Raw genomic sequence first — 17,806 nt, 5'->3', positions numbered from 1 at the left:
CTCTGCAATCTATTTTCAACTTTTTATGGTTAATGTCAAAATTCAGTTTACAGCCGTATGGTAAATGTGCTCAATATGCTGTCAATTTTCCTTTTGGTAAAGTTCTCTTTTTCATATTGAGTCTTCTCTTCCTCAGGTACCCTAAACTAGCTGCTAAGCATCGAGAATCCAATACTGCAGGAATTGATATATTCTCCAAATTCTCTGCTTACATCAAAAACACGAAGCAGCAGGACAATGGCGGTGAGTAGACCACCTACCTCTAACTTGTCGCCTTAATCAGGCAGGTTAGGCATGTGTTTCTGCTGCTAAAAGCCAGCCTCATTAGATGTCCTGTGATATCAATCTATTGAAGAAACCTGACACCATAAAATACCTTATCATCAAATTCACCCACAATCATTTCTAACGCAGTGATGGATGTAATGCATCAAACTCTGTTGTATCAACTTTTCAGGAAATTTTATCTTCATTATTTTTTTTCATTTTAATTGTTTGTTCAAAGCTAATCATGTGAATCTGTGAACTCTTTTGCCTCATGCACAAGCTCTTTCAGCTTTTTACTACTCAGCGGGTGATAATAGAAAACAGTGGTGCACCACTCTTACAATGTCTCTGTTGATTAAAGGTATATCCACAGACTGTAAAGTAGCTGTTAGAAAATCTTCTTTTTATTGTGCTTCATAAGTATGTGTCAAAGACAACCTGCCAACGTGTTTCATCTACATCAAGGTGGACTTCTTCAGGGTGCAAGAATGTATTTAAGAATAAACTATTGTTTTCTATTATTATCTGTTTTTAAATTTAGGTTGGCAACCCTTGGGCAGAGGGTGCTCACTGGGAGTGCACACATTTCCAAGATCTATATTTTTGGTTAACATATATCATTCAGGGAGATAACAATGATGGTGCAGTAGCTAGTTGTGGTCCACTGCCCATTTTTTCTTTGCATACTCAGCAGGTGATTCTGGATCAGACTTCTGATCATCTACGCAGTTTTGAGCCCAAAGACTTAACCGGTACAATCATCCATGATATTACATTACATGCCACCAACAACAGGATTGTAGTTTTGATTCTAGGCACAGGAGCGATTGAATAGACTAACATCAAAAACTCCTACACCACACGTGGGTTGTCCCATTCAAGAAGTTCCCCTGTACACCAGTTTGTTGAAGTCAGAGGGTGGGTTCTGCGTTGAATGCCCGGAGCTACTCGGGTAGGAAGTATGTTTCTTTCTTCCATGCTAGTTGTAAGTTTCCAACACTAGTGTCTTAGTTTACAGGTAAGGTACTGTAAGGGCTCCATCCTCTCCCCAGCTATCCCTATTGGCTAACCCCCACTCCAGACTGCACACCAACATTGTATTACATCATTCACTCTCAGCAGTTCAGACTCCAGCTCAGACATACAGGGAATGGAGACACACAGGATGCTAGACAATCCTCTCTCTCTGGAGGGAATATTCTGTTAAAACTCTTGCTAATTTTTGAGAAACAGGGTTCATGGTGTTCAACATGGTGTTGTAGCAAAATAAGAAGGTTCTTCATGAGATCATTTGACCAGAGAGGTTGGAGAGTTCCCATATTCTAGTACTATTGGGCCATCAATTAGGTTAGGTTCTGCAGAGTGGCTGGCTGTGCGCTCATATTATAATGACTGTGTGATCAGACTTTATGCAGTTTTTATAATATCCTGTCTCGGCAATCCGAATACCTCTAATGTTATTACTGAGATATTGGAAAATAGGAATAACAGTTTGTATAAGGAAACGTTCTATTCGGAAATGATAGGCTGATTATGAAAGGTTACAAAGTATGTTTATTGAAAGCTACTTTACAAAACCTGTCGAATTGTGGAGCACAGGCAGAAAAAACGTAGCATCTCTGGGTTATTCTAGCATTTGAAAATAGGACCAGTATTCTGCATGGTTTTGTATGTAATAATAAAACCTATAAATATTGCTTACTGCTACTGATTTTTGCCACGTCACAGCACTGTATCAGCTATTATCCATCTGAATGATAATCTGTTATCTTTGGAAGGACGCAATGCTGATTTCTTTCCTGCTAAGATTCAAGGAGTCACAACCGCACTCTGTGAGGGAGAGATGTCAGTGTCTTGATGTGAGCTTTTGACTGATCTCCCAGACTACTCAAAGAGAAGGACACACAACGATAAATACGTTTTCCCGAAGAGTATCCTTGCCTCACCTTTCGTTGCATAGCCATAGCAAGGCCAGGGTATCTGGAAAGTACCGCAAGGGACACTCAATATGTGTAGGAGAAAGCGCTCAAACATGCTACCATTCCAGTGTAAGCCATCAGTTGTGGCCATGGCCATTTGGTTTAACGTGTTGGTTTCTGTTGTATCACTCATGTTCTACATCTCCCCCAATCTCTAGGTGTTTCATTATCCATTTCAGAATAATCCCATTAACCACATTTCTTTTAGATGTACTCTCATTATCAAACAAATATAAATAAAAAACGAATCCCCCGATGCTTTTCGGCTCTCCAGCCACCGCCACAAACCCAGTACACTTAATTAATGTATTGCCATATCTTGAACTTTGTTTTCATGGAAAAAAGTGGAATTAGTGTAAAATAGAATAATAACTGTGTTAAACCTGCAGCTTCCTTCCCCTACTGGACTGCACCAAGGCACGGTGACTGCAGTAGAAGGACACTTAATGAAGTGTGGTCACTTATCTGTCTATCACTCCCATTACTTACTTTTGAGCATGTGGTCAGACTGCAGCCTAAAACAACAGAATTGGCTTAAAAGAAATTTCTGGTAACAAGCCTATTTTAAAACTTTTCCAAATGTCACTACACCATAACTGATTGGATTGTGGTGTTTTGTTATGGCCTGGAGGACATGTTTCTTGGAGGCTAAATACTTCAGAGGGACAGTCTAGAGTGCACCATCCAAAGAATGCATGATTATACCACATAACTAGTGCTTCAAAGAATACTAATCATACTCATATTGGAGGACAACAAAAAAAACAAGAGCACCTAAAAGGGCCCCCTCATATACAGCAAAAAAGGAGGCAGTCAATAGAGATAAGGCAGCTCTAAAACATGACCTGATCCTATGAACATCAGAGGACTTGTTCCAGGGAAGGGCAGCACAAAGACAAAAACAAAATAAAGGAGGGTAGGATTTGAAAAGGGACAACCATGCAGCGTGCTCACCTGGGAACCTAACCGAAGCAAATGTGTCAGGTAGTTTCTCATAGTGAGATGAGGTGTCCTAGAACCATACTGGGGAAAAGTACTGCCAAGAAGAATGTGATTTCTAAAGGGGAAAAACATAGTGTAATAGGTACACACTAGAAGTGATGGTGACACACGCAGAAATCTCAGAAGTTTCCTATCTAGCCTCTTTAGGGTTTTTTTCTCAACTGTCCACACCCATCACCATGAGCAGTTCAGGGGAGATCGAGACATCTATACATAACTAAGGGCCATATTATCAAGAAAGGGCAATACATTATCGCAGCTTTTATCGGCAGGAAACTGCCGCTAAAGCGGCGATAATGGGCTTGATAATATGCCCTTGTGAATTCCCATAGAAGCCCAGGTTCTGGTATTAACCTGGGCTTCTATGGGAATTCACAAGGGCATATTATCAAGCTCATTATCGCCGCTTTAGCGGCAGATTCCTGCCGATAAGAGCAGTGATAATGTATCGCCCTTTCTTGATAATATGGCCCCATGTTTTTAGCTAAAAGTTAGCATTTCAAAGAAAGATTATGATCTGTGTAGAAGAATTTAAGAAAAACTGGGTCAGAAACATGGGAATCAATAGTTCAGGGAAAGCATGTGTAAATCTTAAAGTATGTGTGTCAAGTGCAGTCAGGAAAATATAAATATTAGATGCACCTTCTTGTCATTATTTGGTATAAAATCCTGTATCTTTAGTAGCAAGCCTCCACCACAAACTATGGCAGGCTACTGCAAGTAAAATACTTATTGTCTATCATGGAGTTGTTGCCCCCATCTAAATTGGCTTTCAGTGCTCTTTACACCCAAGTCTCATATATTTCTTTTAAAAGAGTTCTCACCCCCAGTGCACTGGCACTAGAAATATGTGATTTCATAGCCACTGTCTTTCAAGTGAAATTGAGAGTTTGCTATTGTTGTAGAGTTAACGTGTTGGGCCTCACAAACTATTTTTATTATTTGATTTTCGCTTATCCCAGATTATCTTTCCCCCTTATATCAAATCTCTTTGGTCCTCCGATGGATCTTGTTCTGTGCTTGAAGAGACTGGAATATTTAGAGGATGAGAAATTATCAAATGATAAGATAATTGCTAACATTCAATATTATGAGTGACTCTCAAGTAATCCCACCTCTAGCTCAGAGAAACCACCAAATCAAATTAAACTTAGCCACACACAAAAAATGAGTCAGACTCAGCAGAATAATGTTATCTTAATTTTGTATTTCTATTTAGGGTTCAAATGAATAGCATACAATCTAAAGTCAAATTAAATCAGGTTTAATAAGCATTTACAAACTCTGCGAGATTCAAATATGAAGGAACAATCTTCCTCAGCTGAGGGAGATTTTTATCTAAAAGAAAGTTGATGAGCAGGGAAATGAGTTGCGTCCCAGTTCATGGACAGAATCGTCTGCCTCTGTCTGCACTACAGTGCCAATGCGACTGTTGATCTGACATGAAATCTTTAGTAGAAAATGGTTCTACTATGTTAGCAGATCAGCCGGCAGCAAAATGCAGTAATCCGTCACAGTTTGCGTTGTTTCTGGAAGTCCTAATCATCAGTCTCTATACCGCAAGATGGTTAAAGGGTGACGCCCATTAGTTCCAAAATTTGGGCAATTATACTCCATTGATTCCAGGTTTCCACCCCTTGAAATCACCAAATTATTGGACCACTCTGTCCCATTGGTCACTCTTGATAGGATGAGATGATGTAATAAGTAAACGTATACCTACCTACCATATCTAACCAATCATACCTAGCCTAAGATAACTAACCTATCACACCTACCTACCATATCTACCAAAACCTACCTATCAATCCTACTGAGCATCATTGCATATAATACCTAGCATACTTAAGCTAATGTAACTGTTCTACCATCACTTCCGTTCCAACCTAGGATACATAACCTATTATACCTACTTACCTTGCATACCACCATTCATAACCTACCTACCAAACCTATCTTCCATAATTATCATACCTACCTCACATACCAATAATACTGTTGTAATGCTCCCATCCTCGTCACCAGAAATTGTAGTAAAGGAGGAAAGAGCCGCACACCAGCAGGCAAGTTTCTAGTATAAGGTTTATTCCAAGAACAGTAATAAACAGCGAACACTCCCTAGCTGGCAGGAAAGCAACTGACAAAACCAGGACGTTCAAAGGGGATGTGTTGTAATGATCCTGCGACTCGTGCTGGACCTGTGCAACCTGTAGACATGGAGTCTGACTTAGATTCCATGTGTTTCCTTAAAGCTAACGTTCTGGTTTTTGTTAATTGCTTTCTGGCCAGCCAGGGAATATTTGCTGTTTACTGCTGTTCTTGAAATAAACCTTAGACTACCAACTTTCCTGCTGGTGTGCGGCCCGTTCCTTTGTTACTACAAATACCCTACCTATCATAACTTGCCTAACTACCATACCTAATATACCATACCCACACTAGCATACCTATCTCCCATGCCTACCTATCATACTATACTTAGCCTACCATACCTAATCTATCTACCACATCTAATCTATCATACCTGACCTGCCATACCTAACCGGTTCACACCACCCTGCAGTGGAAATGCCTTATACTTGCCCTGAGGTGGACGTTTTGTGAAAAAGAGGAAAGTTGTGGCTTTGCTATCTCTAGTACATCTTAGGTTACTGCCGCCTGCTTGACCGAGCACGTGTGCCTACCATGATACATCTCTAGAAAAATGTTCAGGTTCTGGAGCCTGAATCATGGAATTGTCAACTGCAGCTTTTGAGGGGCATGAAAAGATGAATGCCAGTGCTGCTTTAAAAACAGCTACATCTGTTTGTTGGCTGTGCCAATGCTTGATCTGGTTTGTGCTGTACCAGTTAGCTATTTGCATGCCGCAGCACTGTCAGTCAACTGCCCTGCAAGTTCTATATTTGCATAACAGCGGCAGCGTGTACTGACTCAACGACAGACTTGTTGGCATTGTCTAGCCGGGGCCAGGTGGTATAACTGTGGAGTGTGAGAAATCATTATCTTATTTTTAATGTCGGTGCACCTTTTACGTTCTTCACACATTGTGTCTCCATTTTAACAAGTACCTTTGGTCTGATAGGACATTGGTGAAAACGTCTGCACTCCATAGCAGTTATTTTTATTCTTCCCTTTTTTTTTACTCTGATGGTTTACTCTGTGTAGACTGTGCAGGGCAATGAGAAGCACTTGGCAACACTGTGTCCACAAAATGCAAATTCATGAAAATGCAAGGCACTTTGCATGTCCTTCCATGTAACCATGACACAGTTGGATTTCTGCTGATTTTGCATTCAAGAAACAAACACCAGTTGGTGGAACCACATGATCTAAGAAAATCAGAAGATTCAGGCTGAAGGTGGTGGTGCTTCAAACTCCTGATCAAACACTGCCTAAAACAGAAGTGGGCAGGTTATTAATGGTGTCTTTTTTACTCCAAGTCCAAGTCCGCCTCGTCACACTGTTTGCTTTATGTGCAAAAGGCCTCACCCTGATGCCTCTTGTCCCACCAACTCCATATCCAGACTTTTGGTCTGTAAGTAGAAAGAAAATTGTTTTTTTTTTGTTTTCTCCCCATCCCCTCTATTTGCTGAAAAGGGCACATGCTGTTCCTATATGCAGTACAACGCTAAGCTAGACTGTACACGGGAGGAGGAGTTTGGGTCAAGGAACAAGCAAGCTGGAATGCAAGATTGTAGTGAGGGAGATTTGGACTCAGAGTAATGTAGCTTTCTGATAAGTAATCAAGCTGTCACCACCCGTCCGACATTCTTCTCACAGTCCTTCCTCCGTGAGGATTTAAACCAAGGACATGGCTCCTATACTGTGCATTTAATAAATACAAGAAAACCAAGTCCCTGAAAACTTCTAGCATTGAGGGTGTTACATAAATGCTAAAGTCGTTACTGATGAATATGTTGTAGGAAATCAAACTTCTTTGCAAGGACTCTAAGGTGGAGACTCTTGATATATGTCTGATCAAAGAGACAGAGGTCACATTGCTGCTTGAGATTCCACAATGCTGATACAACAGACCATTTCATGATCAGCGGCATGTGCACATGAATGCCAGCTGTAATCTGGTCCACTTGCCTTCTCCCAACTTTAGCCCCCTGAGGGCTTGAAATCGAACGAGGAGCACACATCAGCCCCAGGCAAGGGTGATGTAGTGCTAAGCACATGTCCCTGCCTACATTAGAATGGACACTGGGCAATGGAGGTGACCTACATTACCCCCATTGCCAAACCTGCTATATTTCACTATGTCAAATGCCGCAACACATCTTGTGGTCCCACGATGCTTGCACTGACTGTGGGACTTTAGATGGTCCTCTGCTTTAATTTATTTAATCAAATCACACAAATCCGCTTTTAGTTAATTTCCTCTTACCCATCACTTATGTTTATTACTTAACTTTAACAATGTAATATCCCTCAATGTAGTGATGCAGTGCCCGGGGACACTGTGGATTGGATGTAGTAGGGGTACGCCGGCCTAACCTGGGTAGCCCCTTTCGCTGTTGAGCAGTTCTTGGAGAAAATACAAAATCCCTGGCTCTTCAGGTACTCTGGAAGAGATTCACTATTGACCATCTTGACAGAAATCTGCGCACCTTTAGGATGCTTTACGATGGCGGATGATACCAGGAAGACACCGCGGATCACCCAAGGCGGCCCTTGAAGGGAAACATCCATGGTCATTGAAGCATTTCAGTTTCCTGTTTCTCTGAGTAAAGTTTGTGCCCTCATACCATACAGTTGGCATAATGTGCTAGCAGCTAGCCCATTAAGCCACCCCAGAACAAAATAGATTCACCAGAGTCAACAACTGTGGCTAACAATGTGCAGCAACCAGAATTGTTAGGTTACTACCCAAGGCATTCCTGGCAGGGGAGAGGAAAACTCTACCTGGCTCATCTAGGCTAGACCAAGCAGCACACAAAAAGTGCAGTACTGTCAGTGACCTGAAGACAGCACTGCTAGGTTAATCTGGTACTTTGACAAAAAAATGATCAATGAGATTACCTTGCACGACCATCAAGGGGCTTGCAACCTCGATTGCCCACAGAAGGAACCATATATTTTCTGATCAAGGAAGAGAAAGAGGTAACAGTGGTTCAGTTAGTACACAAACCTACCCCTCCCTCCACCGCATTCATTAAAGATTCCATCAGTGACTCCAGGATACAGTCAGTAACTCAGAGTTAATATATATATATATTTTTTTAAGTTGGGGCTTCCAAAGCTCTACTAACCCCCCTAGTCCTCGGAATACTTTCGAGGTGTGAGTGCGTAGAAGAGGGAGTGGCGAGTTGCACCATGCTACATTTGCTACAATTGAGTGTGGGGAAACATTCAATCATCCAGCAGACATTAACCCCTTTGTTGCTTGGCCTCCCCCCCTGTACGAAGCCTTTTTTTGACTATTTGGGGTAGTTTTCACTTAGGCCTTTTACATTTTTGTCCATATAAGGTATCCATGCTAAATTTGTGTCTTTGTCTTCCAACATCCTGAAGATTCTAAGGGTACCCAGGGTTTTGGATTCCCCTGGAGGGGACCGACATAGTTGCCAAAATACAGCAAAACATAGGTTTTTTGGGAAACATGGGGAAAAAAAGTGCTGCAGAAGAAAGCATCAGATTTCTTTCTGCAAATTGTATCAACACAGGGTTTATGGTGCTAAAATCACCATCCTCCCATCTTTCAGGAACAGGCAGACTTTTGTCAGAAAACCCACATTTTGTACACAGTTTTGGCATTTTACTGGGACGTAGCCTATTTTTAGGTTTTGCCTAGCAAATGCGTACGAAGTACGCATGCGCTAGGAAAACCTTATGTTTTTCTCTGTGGGGTCGGGTATCCGCCCCGTCCTCCCATTGGCTAGCTCCATAAATGGAGTCTAGCCATTGGGAGACGGCTCTGTCCGTCAATCCCGGACCAGATTCGGGGGCGTTCCCGAGAATTTTTCGCATTTGGCGACGTCAGCCGAAAGCCTGTTCTCGGGAACGCCCCCGAATCTGGTCCGGCATTGGAAACACCGGAAGAAGATGTCCGGCCCGCCGCCTGGTTGTGGGCGGGGCCGGGAGCCCTTGTTTTGAGCAGGTAAGTGAGCTGTAATGCTACAGTCCAGGGCATCAGCAGCACGGAAGCGACATGCCAGAAATGCGCCTGCCTCGCCCGACCCTTAACCTCTCCTGTTGGGTATCTGTGGGTGGTTGAGTGCCCTCGGTGCACTGCAGAACCCTATCATGTGTCGGCGCAGGCAGCGCGCTGTCTATAGCCGGCCGCCTGCAGCGGAAACCCTATCCACCGACATAATTAAAACATGATCTGATTACCGTCCGCACTGGGTGATTGCGGTCTCATTAACCTTTGTGCGCCTCCACCTGAATCCATGTCCCGGGAGGACAATGTAGCAGGAGGGTGTTGCCTATGACACGCAAACAGATTGTTTAATTCCCAATTCGACCCCTCCCCCGTCACTTAAGCAGGCTCTTTTACCCAGGAGGCGCTTCATTTTCAATTTCACACATTTGAAGTCGAGTGCGGCTTTTTGTTGTGGTACGACACCTAACGCTCCCTCGCTAGGCTTACACTTTGAAGCAGAATCGCAAAGAAAGACTGGATCGGGAAGCGAACTTGTTTGTTTGATTATCGAATCCTGGCAACCTCGCCCGACATAACTGTGTGCTCCTGGCCGACTAGGTTTTGTCTCTTCGCTTGAATTCCTTAAACTACCATACCTGGGACTTCTTAGAGACCTGCTAATGATGCTACACGCAGGTATTTACCACACGATCAAAATTAATTTAGATCAAAAGCCCCCAATTCTTATTCGCGGGGACTCCCTCACATCCAGCCCTGTCGACATTCCCGCTGTGAGAAATGTGCTGCGCCTTGATTGTGGGAGGGCGAGGGTCGTGGTGTCAGTGATGCTAATTGTGAGCAATCTCTCGTGCAGGTGGTCCGAGAGAAGGGCTCAAAGGAACCTGAAGATAGTTACGTGGCTATTGTGTCACAACAGCAGCTTTTCACGGACCCATGTATGCATACACCCCTGGGTTGCAGACTCGCCTCTGTGCGTGTTTACCTCGCAGCTGCGTCGGGTTAGGTTGTGGAGCCGCGTGTCCTGTGAAGGTGCAGCGTGCACCTTGCACTGCCCGATGGAGAGGGTGTGACCTCCATCGGAGTCTCTGCAGAAAGAGGACCACACACTATCAAAGGCTGCTTCACCCCGACATGTAATCTGAGAAACTAGGGCAAAGGCCGTTATGACCTACATACTGTACCGGGGATACATACTGCAGCAGTGGGAATCTGCATTGTAATTAGATGTATGGAGTAAATCACGTGGCGTGTTTCATCAGGACTGCATTGTTTCAGAGTTATTGGTGATCAAGGCGTGTTTTGAAGCGGAGACTTCCCCGCAGTGTGACAAGGCGCCGTGTGACACAAAGAAAGCAATGCTCCCTCGTGTGTGTGGAAAACGCCCAAGTGCAGCAAAAACACACAATGAAAGATACTGAATTTGTTAACTAATAAAGCAGCTATTTATCTGCCATTGCTTATTTGTCTTGTGGATTCAGGGTTTATTTATTGTTCCCTAGAGGCTGGTGGTTATCTCCCATAGTGTTGGTTAAGGGAGCAGGATGGAGTAATTTGTGCATTAGCTGGGTTGCTTCCTTTTATTTCACGCTGACTTGAGAAAGTTTTTATTACATTCTCCCTAGGCTCAGGTTTGTGTTCCTGATATCCTGCTGACTTGATGGCGGGGCGCATATGGATAGAGCCTTTGATGCTGACCCGTGAATCTGTTTGTTTTAATAGTCTGCTTTGTGCGTATGCTGTTTGCTTTGTCGCATCAGTCTCCTGCCCACTGAAAGTAGCTAACGCCCGTAGTAAAAACAGGAGCGCCGAAGCTTGGCCGGGATGTTTGTTACAGCTCTGAATACAATGGTTCTGGTCACACGACTATATCACTGACTGCAACCCACCACCAAACGTCCATGGCACTCTCATGAGCCTCCCCGTGTAAGGCCTTGTTTATTTGACATCTACTTCTCGTATTTTTGCTAACCTGTGCATTTCTCTCATAATATCTTTACAACTCAAGATTTATGCACATAGGTTGAGGAGCATGAAGTCAGACTCCTGTTTATCAACGTAGAGTGCTAGGCGTCTAATGGAATTAGAGGAAAGTCTGAGTGCGATTTGAATGTGCAAAGTAGCTGCAAGCTCCCCTAGTGTAATGTACAATTAGTTCTGTAAGGTTGCGTTTGGAGGCCTGCCCCTTTAGTTGTCAGTAGACAGCTATACATGCTCTGATGGGTGAACAACATAATAACTGAAGATAACTGAAGTGGCAATTATCTTCATTTTGGGCAGGCTCTGATCTCAGCGAACTATCAAATCTGACCTTTGGGTGGGATCTTCTTGTTTTTTATTTTTTTTATTTTGTTGCTAAGGCTGCTACATACATGCTTTTTTTAATAGGGAGAGGATGTGACATTACAACCAAAGATGCCGACTTTGGAATGGGGGAACCCGGTTCGAGTCTCTGCGGGGGGGGGGTGGAGGCGCTAAATATCCTGTAATTTTGGGCAAATCACTTAATCTCCCCAAGAACATCAACAAATGAATGACCTTGTGTTAGACCTGACATCCCTGCTGCCTCGTTACCCATTTAGACTGCAGCCACACTTAAATGTATCCAGAGTACTTTGAGGAAAGTACCGAACACCACTTTCTTGACCCGCATTTGTGAGTTCACACAGGAGTTTGCTTAATATTCCGAGGTTTGAGGGTTCATATTAGGAAGTCAGTGCTCCCTCGCACCCCGAGTTCCTTCATGCCCCTGGGCTCACTCACCCTGATGCCCTTCACCACAGTGATGTTATCGTTCTAGTCAGCCTCGAAGGAGACGCGCCGGGTGCTGCTGTTGCCACCCATTGTGCTGGGGCTGGCAGTAGGTGAGAGGCGGGGAAGCTGCGAGCTGCAGGTCACCTTTGCCAGTCACAGGCGGCCACGGACAGCGTTCCTGAGACAGTAGCGGGCAGTGAAAGGTGAACACAACGCGCCTGACAGTTTGCCCTTCCCTTCCGCCAGGCCTCTGCACTACAAAACAATGTGCGCTACCATTGGGTGAGAGCTCAAGAAGGCTAGCACTCATTGGATGAGAGGCGTAAGCGGCTGTTGTGTTTACATTCTTATCTTAGAATGGTTTATTATGGAAGGTTAGGATGTCACTGCTTGAGAATGTTACTGTGTAGAATGTGCATCTTTCAGGTTGTAGCGGTTATCTGCTGCTGAGGACTTGACCATGCTGGCTGTGTAATTTGTATGCTCTTCTACTGTTTAATAAAGAGCTATTTCTACCAAGAAGCTTCTTCATTTCAGCGGCGCTCTAAGAACAGCAGACAGGGAAGTTTTCCAGCATGCGCCGGCTGGCAGCCAGTGGTGGAGTCTGTTTGGCTGCAGCACGTGTGCGCTTTAACAACCCAGAGCAGTTGTTATGTATCAACTTTTCTGTTCCCTCAACAAATAACGGCCGGCCCTTCCACATGTACTGCTCTATAATATTCTCACACCGGGAGGTTTAGCGCTTAATAAACCTTATTCAGGAGGTAGATGTTTTTTTTCTTCAGTTTTATGCAGGTACTCAAGTAAAACAAACTGAGCTATGTGCGAGGAGGCTGGTTTAGGGGGTGGGGCCAGGCGCGGGGCTACTGGGAAACATTTAGTGGAAATTAAGATTTTCATAGTGTGAGTATTAACCGATGCAATTCTGCAGTAGGTCGTTACTGCAGTTAATGTTGCATTTCTGAAGTCATATGGATAGTGAAAAATCCAAGTGTAACAAATGAGTTGAGTCCAGAATAAAAGGGTATTTAACTGGTCTTGCATGGTGTGGTAGCGCACTGTCCTTTAGAGACAGAACATTTCCCATTGACGTGACCACTGAATTTTGAGACATGCAGTTTTACTGATAAAGTTTTACAGCGTACCAAAGACAGTGTGGTGGAATCGGGTTCCAGCCAGTGGCGTAGCTAGTGTGTCATCGTCCTGAGTGCAAGGAAGGAAATCGACCCCTGCTCCTGTTTGATCTGTGGAATACAGCAGCAATAATCTGGGTTCAGTGGACAGGGCGGAATGGCCGTAGCGGCCACTGGGCGTTTTCCCAGTTGGCCGGAAGGGTGGGTGCTGTTTTTTGAGTGGTGGGGGCTGTTTTTAGGTTTTGCACGCTTTGCTTGCTTCTGAAATCTACGGCAGAGGAGAGTAAAAAAAAAAACATTTACACTCAGAGCCACAAAGCCTCCTTTTCTTTACAAAGTGCTCTCGCTGAATTCCCCACACCTCCCTCGGATCTGAAGCCCGGGATGTTTTTCTACTTTTTGTGAGTGCTTGCTGTCTTCCGCTGTCTATGTGTGCCCGTTCCTGCACCCCCCCCCTCCGCTGTCCGTGTGCCCTGTTTTCGTGCCTCTGTTGCCTGCTTGTGACTCTGTTGCCTGCTTGTGACCCTGTTTTCGTGCCTCTGTTGCCTGCTTGTCACCCTGTTTACGTGCCTCTGTTGCCTGCTTGTGACCCTCTTTTCATGCCTCTGTTGCCTGCTTGTGACTCTGCTGCCTGCTTGTGACCCTGTTTTCGTGCCTCTGTTGCCTGCTTGTGACCCTGTTTTCGTGCCTCTTTTGCCTGCTTGTGACCCTGTATTCGTGCCTCTGTTGGCTGCTTGTGGCCCTGTTTTCGTGCCTCTGTTGCCTGCTTGTGACTCTGTTGCCTGCTTGTGACTCTGTTTTCGTGCCTCTGTTGCCTGCTTGTGACCCTGTTTTCGTGCCTCTGTTGCCTGCTTGTGACTCTGTTGCCTGCTTGTGACCCTGTTTTCGTGCCTCTGTTGCCTGCTTGTGACCCTGTTTTCGTGCCTCTGTTGCCTGCTTGTGACTCTGTTGCCTGCTTGTGACCCTGTTTTCGTGCCTCTGTTGCCTGCTTGTGACTCTGTTGCCTGCTTGTGACCCTGTTTTCGTGCCTCTGTTGGGGGCTTTGTGTGGCTGTGTTTGTGGGGGGCTCTGTGTGGGTGTGTGTGTGGGGGTCTCTGTGTGGGTGTGTGTGTGGAGGGAGCTCTGTGTGTGTGGGGGGGCTCTCTGTGGGTGTTTGTGTGTGTCATTTGCGAGAGATAAAGCTAGTGGCATTGTAAATGACAATGCCATTTATTTATGTTAAAAAAAAACATAAATAAAAATAATGTCAAGAGCAATGCCAATAGCTCTAACTTTAACAAAGGCAAAACCATTGCATTGTAAATGCTTGTTCCTATTTTTTGTACATTCAATCTCCTTCTAGTTAGTGGCAGAAACAGTTGTGAAACCAATAAGGGATCTGGGAAAGAAATACATTTGTAAAAAGTGGATAAAATTCTAAATTCGGTGAGAGGACATTTGTGTTGATCCATCATGGTTTTCCTATAGAAACTAACAGTTGAAATAAAAATTATTGGAATTGAGTTGGAAAAGCCATTTTTTGCCTACGTTTTCACCTGCAAATTCTTCTAATATGGCAGATTTTTTCAAAGCAATATACTGTTACATTCACTGGACCCTTCTGGTTGCGGGATAATTAGGACTTGTAGGTTTACTAAGAACCCGAGGTACCCAGAGCCAATAACTAAGCTGCGCCTTGCAATGATTTTTCATTGTGTACTGGGTATACAGCAATTAATTTGGTAAAATATAAAGAGTGAAAAATAGGCACCTATGTATTTCCGAAATGGGAACAAAATGTGCCCAGGACAAGAAATGGCCCAAAATGTACTGTGGAGACTTCAAAATTATCGATCACAAAAAATACTTGGTTTTGCGAGGGAGTCACCTGTGTTTTTGGTCCTGTGCTCGACGGTCATCTATGAAAACCTACCAAACCCAGACATGTCTGAAAACTTGACACCCCGGTGAGTGCAGGGAGGTGTGGCTTGAGTGGAACCCCAAAGTTTTCTTACCCGGAATCCCCTGCAAACCTCAAGTTTTGGTAAGAAAAATCATATTTTCCTAACATTTCTGTGTGGGAAAGTTTTTGGATCACCGTGCCGACACAAATTTCCTACCACCCAGTGTTCCCCAGGTCTCCCGATAAAAATGGTACCTCACTTGCGTGGGCAGGGATCCACTAGGGAAGAATACCATTGGAAAGGGATGAGTATCCCATTGGAAAGGGATGAGTATCCCCTTTCCAATGAAACCTTTCCCATCTGCCTACGTGCTCGGGGTGCTGAGAGAGCCCCGCAGTGATGTAGGAAGTGAAAGGGAAAAAAGCTGATCTCCTCATATCACTTTCATTTTCAATGTAATGACGTCAGTGCACTATGTGCGTGATAGTCATTGCATTGAGAAAAAAAAAGCCTCGGTAGGTTGGGGAAACTCTTCCCCAGCTCCAGAGGCTTAAAAAAAATAGGAAATCCCTTTGCTGTTTTCAGCAGAGGTATTTAGTTCTCGTGAGCAGAGGACGGAATGGTTCCGTACTCCGCACATGAGCACTGTGGCGCATGACAGAACCATTTTGTCATGCACACCGAAAGGGTTAGCAGTCTGTTTACTGGAATTTGTCATTCTTCCTGTTGGTCCTCATTCACAAAACTTTCTTCCATGAATAAATACGCCTTACTTCCAGAAAGTCCTGAGTAATTCACACCTAAAACTGGAGTGATAACGAACTACTCACTGTCCCATTGTGCAGGGTTATCAACAAACCTTTTGCCTTCTTCCTCCATTTTTTTCTGACTTGTTTTTGGACTCTGGACACTTTACCACTGCTAACCAGTTCTAAAGTGCCTATGCTGTCTGTCTAAATAGTATTGGTGATATGTTTGTTCATGATTTCCATATATTACTTACTAGTAAGTCTCTAGTATAGTGCACCAGGCGTACCCAGGGCCTGTAAATGAAATGCTTCTAGTGGGCCTGTAGCACTGATTGTGCCAGCCATAACATGACTCAGACCTGCCACTGCAATGTCTGAGTGCAGTTTTAAACTCTCATTTGGATCTGGCACATGCACCTTCTTGTCAGGGTCTCAACCCTTCCCTTTTACTACATATAAGCAACCCCTAACATAGGCCCAAGGCAGTCTAATGGGCAGGGTGCCCTGTATTTAAAAGGTAGACTTGTACTGGTGTGCTTTACATGTCTTAATAGTAAAATACTGCTGATTTTGTTGTTCACTATTGCAAGGACTATCCCTCCCAAAGTGTAACTTAGAGACTGCCTTGAATTATCTTTTAAGTGTAATTTCCCATTTGTAGCTGATAGAGATTTGTAGTTTGAGGTCTCTGAACTCATAATTTAAAAATACATCTTTTGGTGAAGTTGGTTTTTAAATTGTGTGTTTGAAAATGCCTCAAGGCCCATAGGAATGAATGGCAATTACCGAATTGGTAAATACAGATTCGGTAATTACCGAATCGTACCGATTTGATAATTATTACCGATTATTTTGCTACATAGCATTTACAGATTCTAAAATACCGAATCGGTAAAATTCGGTATTTTAGAATCTGTAAATTTCAATTACCTACATCTAGCCCTAATCTTTTAAAGTGATATCTTGACTTGTGTATGTCGAATTTTTGACAGTTTGGTCTTGTTTTATTCAGATAAATATTGCCTACTTTACTATACTGATGAGGACTCCATTTGTAGTGTTTTCACTGTGTTACTGTGTGTGTGTACAAATACGTTACACATTGCCTCGGAGATAAGCCTGACTGCTCGTGCCAAGCTACCAAGGGGGTGGGCAGGGGCATCGCTGTAAGATTTCAAAATCAGCAAAAGTCACAGCTAAGCAGAGGCACAATGACCATTTCTTTTGCAAAGAACACTTTTATAATAAAAATAAGAAACCATTGAAATGGGAAGAACGCAAATGAAAATGGACTGTGCCATGGGGATAAACTATCTTCCGTGGAGTAGAACGGTTTCCAGATTGTCCAAATGTAAAGAGCTTTGTTTAAAAGAAAAAGAGCAGCATATTTATTATTTCACGCATGCTCAATTGAAATAAATGTCATGCCTCCCACTCTCCTCTATATATTTTAATTGCCCGGCTTTTGCCAGTGGTTTCCAGCTGCAGAGGCAGATAATGGAGGCGTTTGTTGCCGGTTCCTGGCAGCTGATTTGTTCTAATGGCAGGACTCTGTCCATTTGTGGTCTCTGAAGTCGTATATGTGTTAGTGGCCGCTGCTCCTGGTCTTCTCAATGAAGACTAACACTGCGCAGTCACCATTCCTTGTAAAAATGCCCACAAATGGGAAACATATGCAGCTCATGTTTTACATCCTCAAATGTGCTTTCACATGAGCACAGCATCTCCAACGCAAAAATAAATGCAGTAGTCTGTCCTGCACCTTATTTAAATATCTTGAAAATAAATTAATATACTCTTTTGTTCGTGGTAGAGTCCAGAAATGTTCACATTAAGTGTCCCTTGGATCTGCACAGTCAAGCAATGCAGGAGGGAAAATGGGGGCATATTACCAAGGCAGGCGAAATTAAATTATCGCCGCTTTTGCGTCCGT

At 43.7% G+C, this 17,806-nt stretch overlaps 1 protein-coding gene across 2 annotated transcripts in view; it reads left to right on the top strand.

Moving 5' to 3' along the window:
• CLIC5 (chloride intracellular channel 5) overlaps positions 1-17,806 on the top strand; it is a 517,917-nt gene that overhangs the window by 431,179 nt on the left and 68,932 nt on the right. For both annotated transcript variants that reach the window (XM_078647637.1, XM_078647638.1), the window contains exon 4: positions 137-243. In XM_078647637.1, coding sequence (XP_078503763.1) covers positions 137-243 — 107 coding nt within the window. The remainder of the gene's footprint in view (positions 1-136; positions 244-17,806) is intronic.

The sequence above is a fragment of the Lissotriton helveticus genome, chromosome 6 (genome assembly GCF_964261635.1).
Source record: "Lissotriton helveticus chromosome 6, aLisHel1.1, whole genome shotgun sequence".
Taxonomy (NCBI): Eukaryota; Metazoa; Chordata; class Amphibia; order Caudata; family Salamandridae; genus Lissotriton; species Lissotriton helveticus.
Note: the sequence above shows the minus strand (reverse complement) of the source record. Positions and strands in the feature narration are given on the sequence as shown.